This window comes from Herpailurus yagouaroundi, unplaced genomic scaffold (genome assembly GCF_014898765.1).
Source record: "Herpailurus yagouaroundi ecotype Mexico unplaced genomic scaffold, PumYag 295, whole genome shotgun sequence".
Classification (NCBI taxonomy): Eukaryota; Metazoa; Chordata; class Mammalia; order Carnivora; family Felidae; genus Herpailurus; species Herpailurus yagouaroundi.
The window spans coordinates 228,730-236,120 of record NW_024412512.1 but is presented as its reverse complement, the minus strand read 5'-3'; the positions used below and the strand labels follow the sequence as shown (position 1 = coordinate 236,120).

General features: G+C 65.4%; 1 protein-coding gene and 1 non-coding gene across 10 annotated transcripts in view; one reads left to right on the top strand and one right to left on the bottom strand.

The window, feature by feature from the left end:
- Window positions 1-764: 764 nt before the first annotated feature.
- LOC121021555 (U6 spliceosomal RNA) lies at window positions 765-871 on the bottom strand. Its single transcript, XR_005786586.1, has one exon. It is a non-coding gene; the product is annotated as a U6 spliceosomal RNA (small nuclear RNA).
- Window positions 872-1,256: 385 nt separating this feature from the next.
- The window catches only part of TMEM259 (transmembrane protein 259), an 8,139-nt gene continuing 2,004 nt past the window's right edge, over window positions 1,257-7,391 (top strand). For 2 of the 9 annotated variants that reach the window (XM_040461851.1, XM_040461849.1), the window contains exons 1-7: window positions 1,402-1,623; window positions 5,111-5,386; window positions 6,010-6,109; window positions 6,575-6,685; window positions 6,882-7,004; window positions 7,095-7,195; window positions 7,285-7,342. In XM_040461851.1, coding sequence (XP_040317785.1) covers window positions 1,402-1,623; window positions 5,111-5,386; window positions 6,010-6,109; window positions 6,575-6,685; window positions 6,882-7,004; window positions 7,095-7,195; window positions 7,285-7,342 — 991 coding nt within the window. Of the gene's footprint in view, window positions 1,624-5,110; window positions 5,387-6,009; window positions 6,110-6,574; window positions 6,686-6,881; window positions 7,005-7,094; window positions 7,196-7,284; window positions 7,343-7,391 lie in introns of all 9 variants that reach the window. The other 7 variants (XM_040461855.1, XM_040461854.1, XM_040461850.1 and 4 more) reach the window with 7 other exon arrangements.

Genomic DNA, 7,391 nt, shown 5'->3' with positions numbered 1-7,391 from the left:
CTTCCTTCCTTCCTTCCTTCCTTCCATCCTTCCTTCCTTCCTTCCTTTTCTTTCTTTTTATTTTCATGACCGTGGCTTTCCAGGGATGCTGGTGGCTGTCCAGCGGCTAGCCATGCAGTGTGGACGCTGGGTGAAATTGCACTGGCTTTGGTGAGTTTCTAGAACACGGCAGTAAACTCTAGACTGTACGCGACCTTTTCAATGTAAATTACACTAATAAAAACAAGTTGCTACATTTCACATGCTCAGGAGCCCAGTGGGCTGGGATCTCTGCTGGACACGTGAGAAACTCACAGAGCCTCCCCACAGCCAGGCTGGATTTACTCTCCAGGTCAAAGGGACATCTGCCTGCCTCTCCGCTGGGAAAATTTTTTTTCCCCTCCTTTGCAAGTAACAGGTGACTTGAGGGTGAACCCAATAATTTCAAGAGTGTGCATTTCTTGAGCCGTTAGCCAGGCCCTGTGCAGGGCACTCGACGAAACAGGAAGCGAAGGATTTCGGTCTCCTGGTCACGGAGGAGTAGAACGCCACCCGACCGTCCATCTCCTGGGTGTGGTGCACACCTGCCTGCCAGGTGTCTGGGCGGCGCGAGGTGACCGCCCCGAGACACCCGGTTCCCAGAAGGAAGAAATAGTATTTGCTGTTAGGGGCTGGAAGGGAGCTCCGCCTGAGCGTGTCCTGGGGGACGGGAGCGGGGAAGGGCGGCGCAGGATCAGGGGAAATCCGAGCGGTCGCCCACCTCCGCGGGGAGCTGGGCTTAGTGCCAAAATATGGAACGCTTCACGAATTTGCGTGTCATCCTTGCGCAGGGGCCATGCTAATCTTCTCTGTATCGTTCCAATTTTAGTATATGTGCTGCCGAAGCGAGCACGACTACCAGGGCCCCAGCAGAGCTATTTAAAGACCAAAATCAAAATCATTTTACACTTAGGCTAAACTGAGCTAGCTGCATTGAACAAGTTTTCTAGAGCGCCATGCAAATGAATATCTCCTACCATCATGCTTGCTTTGAGTGTCTGTTATCACGCTAAAACCCTCAGATGTTGACGAATTTAATAGTCCAAATTCCGCAGTCGCAGCCGCTGAGGCTTGTGGGGGATAATATGCAAAACACCTGGGCCGGACACCACCCCGCCCTGGCGCTCCGGGCCCGGCGACCAGGAGGGAGGGCGGGGCTGCAGTGGGCGGGCCGCCGCCATCCCAGCGTTCTCCGCGAGCGCAGGGAAGCCGCTCTTGCCGGCGCGGCGACTCGCTGGCGTCAGCAGGCCGCGGAGGCGGAAGATGGCGGCGGCGGTAGCGGCCGGGCGTCGGTGAGCAGCGCGGCCGCGGTGAGGACGGCCGATGGCGGCCGGGAGACGCCCTCGGGGACCCGCGGGCCGTTAGGGCGCGACGCTGGGCGGCATGTCGGAGCACGCGGCGCCCGGGGCCCCGGGGCCCGGGCCCAACGGCGGCGGCGGCCCGGTCCCCGCTCGCGGGCCTCGCACCCCCAACCTCAACCCCAACCCTCTCATCAACGTGCGCGACCGGCTTTTCCACGCGCTCTTCTTCAAGATGGCTGTCACCTACTCGCGGCTCTTCCCGCCCGCCTTCCGACGACTCTTCGAGTTCTTCGTGCTGCTCAAGGTGACCGAGGTCCCGAACCCTGACCCTTGACCCTAGCGGCCGGACCCTCCCCCCAGGTCTGCGACCTCTGACCGCGACCCCAGCGGGGCGGCGAACCCCCTTCCTCCGGGCCTCTTAATCTTGCGATCCCAGCCCCCGTGCCCGTACGACTTCTACCCGGGAGGCCCGAGTCTCACTCGCCCCGTTAGCGGCCCCTGATCCCGACTCCGGAAACTCACTGCCAGCTCTGTCCAGACTGCCCCCCACTCCTGGCCCTTCCCTTTCCCGGGACCCTCACCTCGGGAGGCAGGAGCCCGGGAGCCCAGCCCTGTGACCCTGACCGTGCTGCCTGGCCTCCTCCGCTCTGGAGGAGGCTTCCAGACCTGTCCTGGCCCTGACCAAACCCCCAGTCTTGGGCTCCCCCAAATCGGGAGGTTCCGGGCCTCCCTCTCCCAGGACAGGACACAGCCCATGCCCATCTTCCTGCACTGGAAGCCACACCCCATTTCCATCTCCCTCTGAGCCTCACCGGGGAATGTGACCTAGCCCAGGACATGTCGCCGGGGTTAGTGGCAAAGTTATGACTTAGCAAGGGGCCATGCGCAAACCCCCTTGCCATCCTCCCTCGGGTGGCACAGAGGTTTCAGCCATGGGCACAGCTCAGTGGGGACTGGCACTGGCCTAGGTCCTTCTACGACAGGATCTCCGATGACAGCTGGCAGCCCTTCAGAGAAGGTTCCGGGTTCCTGCGCAGCGTGGTGGTCCCGGTTGGGCAGATGGCCATTTCGTTTCCCAACAGCATGCTGCCCACTGGGGCGGGGTGTGTAGCATCCCCAAGTGAGCTCTGGGCTCCTTGTCTGCAGAGAGGGGGCTGGTGCTAGCATTCGAGGCTCTTGGGGTGCAGACCAGACCAGGTGGGTCAGGAGCTGACAGCACTTTGGGGTCTGGTGGGAGGAGTGCAGTCATAGCTGCCCAACAGACCCGGGTGCTGGTTCTGGCCTGCCAGTGTCTCCGGGGAGTCCCCCCCCCCCCCCGCCAACCAGAGTCCCCCTGTCCCTTGTCTTTGGGAGTGCCTGATGGCACGAGGAGGCGGTCTTCCTCCTCTCTCCCCAGAGCCCCCCCCAGAACATCACGGGTCCCCTGTGGAGGATTCCTGAATCGGGGTTCCTTTATTGGGCTCCTGAGTGTGTGCGGGTGTGATTTCCCTGCGGGGAGGAAGTGCTGCTTGCCCCAAGTGGTCAGTCGGAGCTCAGCCTTCCCGGAGCAGGTCCTGGTCGCGTCAGTTCTGTCCCGCCACTTCCTGACACGGGAGCAGGACAGCCCGGCATACCAGGTGTCCCTGGAGTAGGTGGTCAGGTGTCCCGGGGGGTTCTGACTCCTGAGTTCTCCTCTCTGGGTCGTGCTGCTGGGCCGAGCGATCTCTGGGCCAAAGCCTGGAGGCCCCACGGACCTCTCGAATCTGCCCGACCCCTGGTTCCTTTTGTTTCCCTCATCTGCTCAGTGAGGGCTGGGACTGGCTGGTTTGTGCGGCTGCTGCAAGTTCCAGAAAGCTCCGTGCCTTTACTTCCTGCCTGCCCAGCTTCCGGCACTCTGGCTGCAGATACGGAGGTCCCTTGGCGACTTCCTCAGAGCTGCGTCTTTCTGTGGCTCACAGCCAGGAGCCAGCCCAGACCACCCGATTCCCCACCGGGCCAGCCTTTGGGGGATGAGAGGCAGTGGCCGGGCCCGCGTTCCGGCAGCCTTGGCTTCCACCTCTGCTGGTTTCCCTGGCATCGAGGCCAGACCTGGACCTCCGAGTCCTGGAGTGGTCGGCACTAGGTGCCCCAGCCTGTCTCTGAACCTGGGGCAGCCTGACCATGCAGCCGCTGAGCGATGCTGGGAGGGTAAGCAGGGCTCTGGCATTCGGTGTTTCTGCCGGTCTTTCCCTCGGAAAAACGGAGGTGACCTCCGGGGTCGTTGTGACGTGCGATAGTGTGGAGTGCCGCCAGGGTCCTTGCTGTGAATGGGAGCCCCTGAGCACACCTCTGTGCCGCCTCCTGCCTGGTTCGGGGACCCAGCAACGAAGAGGGCGGAGCAGGAGGGAGGGGGAGACCAGGGCATGCGGTGCAGCGGTGGCCCAGCAGGGTCTGTGTGACGTGAGGCAGACTCAGGCCTGCTGCCCCCGGCAGAGGCCCCGGCTCCGCTCGTAGCTTCCACGTCTGTCTGCGGTGACCTGGACACGGGGGCTCTGCATCCGTGTCAACGCCGCCCGCGTCACCGTCTCCCGGGGGCACTGCAGGCCGAGGAGGCACGGTCCGCGTTGGCCCAACAGGGGTGGCGCAGATAACACGTCTGAGGAGTCTGGGCGGGCTCCCGGCTTCACGCGTACCTGGGCCCGGGGTCGCAGCAGCACGCTCGGACGCTGGGCTCCTCCCGTCCCCTGGCTCTGCGTCCCCTCAGGTCACGGCCCCCGTGGCCCGACGGGGATGGGAGTGTGTGCCCCTCTGCCCGTCCGCAGGGCTGGCTCCGGCGGGGAGGTCGGGTTCCGTGGCTGGCACTGGCAGCATGTGCAGGGCTCGTGGAGAGCGTGGGAGGGACGAGGTCCTGGTGGCCCTGCCGGTGGCCCTGTAGCCACGGGTAGCGGGCATGTAAAGTGTGCACCGGCTCCTCCGAGGAAACACCTTGTCTTTGGCCGAGCAGCCCCTGGGCTCGCCGGCTCCTGGACGGCCTCTTTTTCCAGAACAGCGCTGGGCGTCCCATCGGGCCAGCTGGACCCTTTCCCTGGGGGCGAGGGCAGTGGGTGATACACGGGAGTGAAGCTCCAGACGCAGTGCCCAGTCTGGCGGTGACCCGTGGCCAAAGGCCCCTGAGAAACTCGGCCGTCAGACAGTGAGATGGGCTCTCAGGGAAGGGGGCGGCCCTCTTGACGCTCCTCCAAGCTGGGTAAAAGGTGCTGCTGGTGAGGTGCCGTGGGGCAGAGTCCCCTCTCACCCTGGCGACAAGGGGCAGGTCGTTTTCTGTGGTGGGGGCCATTCTGGGTGCTGTGGGGGTAGAGCAGCCCCCTTCCCCCACCCGGCCATGCCGGGAGTGCCCCACCTTAGCCAGTCCCAGACGCTGCCCAGTGTTCTCCGCGGGCAAGATCGCCCTGGGAGAGGCTGTACCGTCCCCACAAGCTGGCCCTGCCAGCCCAGGAGCGGTGCAGAGGGCGCGGCCGGTGAGGTCAGGGGTGCCCTGAGGATAAGGCGGAGCGCGGGGCTGCCCTGCGGGCCTCCAGGCGGGGGCGGTCACCGGTGTGACACCGTGTGCTCTGAGGGGTCCTCTGTCAGGTGGGCCCAGGCCCAGTGTGCCCTGTCCCCGGGTGAGGGTCCTGCAGTGTCTGAGAGGGCATCCCTGCTTCCCTGGGCCGTCACGGGACTTGCCCACGTCCCTGGGACTTCTTCCTCCCCTGGAGCCAGCTCAGCATAGCCCCTGCCCGGGAGGGTCCCCCGAGCGCCGGGGGCTCCCGCACTGACCGCCCTCCCTCCCACAGGCCCTGTTCGTGCTCTTTGTCCTGGCCTACATCCACATCGTGTTCTCCCGCTCGCCCATCAACTGCCTGGAGCACGTGCGGGACAAGTGGCCTCGGGAGGGCATCTTGCGCGTGGAGGTCCAGCACAACTCGAGCCGCGCACCCGTCTTCCTGCAGTTTTGTGATGGTGGCCGCCGCGGCAGCTTCCCTGGCCTGGCCGTGGAGCCGGGCAGCTTGGAGCTGGAGGAGGAGGAGGAGGAGCTGGCCGTGGAGATGTTTGGGAACACCTCCATCAAGGTGAGCTGGCCAGGAGGGCCCTGCACGGGAGGCGCCTGGTGAGTGCACGGCGAACCAGTGATTCGTCTGGTGGCAGGCCCGGCGCTTGACCCGGCGCACTCCTGCAGGTGCGGCCTTCGGGGCAGGGACTGTGCTGGGAGGTTCGCGGCGCTGGGCCATTTCCCAGCCCTTACTTGGAAAGGATTGGTCTGATTCTGGGGGCACCGAGGGCAGACACAGCTGACAAGGAGCCCCCTGGAAACGCTGGGCCCAGTGCTCAAAGCCGGTCCCGGCTGTCCCAGGTGGTGGCCGTCTGTGGGGTGGGGAGCGCCGTCACTGGAGACGTGCAGGGGCCCCCGGCACCCGCGGGGGTCGGGTGGATGTGTGGGGCCCACAGCCTGGAAGGCAGGACGCGCTGGAGCAAGCGGCCCCATCCCGCCGACCCTGCCCCTGTCCCCGGCTTCAGAGTGCAGACCGTCACCCGGAGGTGGCCGCTCAGGGGGAGCTGGGTGTTGGGGGTCTCTGGTGGGTTACAGGGCAGAGGCTGGCGGGCACGGCAGCCGGGGTGGAGTCTGCGTCTTTCAGTCAGCCGGGGGAAGGGGCCTCTGGGTCGGGCCGCTGACCCCTGTCTTGGCGCCCCACAGTTCGAGCTGGACATTGAGCCCAAAGTGTTGAAGCCACCGGGTGGTGCCGAGGCCCTGAATGACAGCCAGGAGTCCCCCTTCCCAGAGACGCCCTCTAAAGGTACATGCCCGGGGCGCCCGGCCGGCTCAGTCCGGAGAGCGCATCACTCTCGATCTCAGGGTTGTGAGTTCCGGCCCCAAGTTGGGTATAGAGATGACTTAAGAAATAAAACCTTAAAAAAAGTACAAAAAAGTACACCCTGCGTGGGCTGCCGAGGTGTGCTTGGTGCCTCATGACAGCGGGTCACCGTCTAGGGCTCCACCCCTGCCCAGAGGGGCTGAGGGTCTGAGCAGCCAGATCGGTACTGGAGAATGGCCACTCTGTGCCTCAGTTTCTCCATCTGTCGGCAGCGTGTGGGACTCCTTCTCTGGGGGCCCCGAAGGCCCCGTGGGGGGTGTGGTGCAAAGCAGCTCTACCTAGCGACCCCCTCCCTCGAGCCTGGCCTGCCCCCCCCCCCCGCCCCCGCCCCCCCCCCCCCCCCAGCCCTCCAGGGGCAGCCGGGACTCACTGAGCTTGCCCCGGCAGCATGGCCACAGGATGAATATGTGGTGGAGTACTCGCTGGAGTACGGCTTCCTCCGGCTGTCCCAGGCCACACGACAGCGACTCAGCATCCCTGTCATGGTGGTCACTCTGGGTGAGTGTCCCCCAGGGTGAGGCAGAGGGGATTTGGGGCAGCCCGAAGCCCATGGGACCCGGGTTGGGGGGCTGTCTCCACCCTCTGGCTACAAGAAGTCTCCTTCCTCCAAGGCATCCTGGGGCGGGAGGGTCACGGTGCTGCCTGGGGTGGGGCCCTGGCCAGACGCGCGTCCCGTCCTGTGCCCGCCCCGCAGACCCCTCGCGAGACCAGTGCTTCGGGGACCGCTTCAGCCGCCTGCTGTTGGCCGAGTTCCTGGGCTACGACGACATCCTCATGTCCAGCGTCAAAGGCCTGGCCGAGAACGAGGAGAACAAGGGTGCGGCGGGCGGCAGCGGGTGGGGGCTGGGTGTGGGCGGTGGCCGGGAGGGCGCTCACGGCTCCGCCCCCCCCCCCCCCCCCCACGCAGGCTTCCTGCGGAACGTGGTGTCCGGGGAGCACTACCGTTTCGTGAGCATGTGGATGGCTCGCACGTCCTACCTGGCCGCCTTCGTCATCATGGTCATCTTCGTGAGTGCCTCGGGGCGGCGGGCGGGGTGGGGGCGGGGTGGGCGTGCGGGCCGCCCCCCCCTGAGGCATCTCGCGGCCCTCGCCCGCAGACCCTCAGCGTCTCCATGCTGCTCCGATACTCCCACCACCAGATTTTTGTCTTCATTGGTGAGTCTCCCTGCTGGGCCAGCCGGGCGGGAGGGGTGGGCTCAGCCCC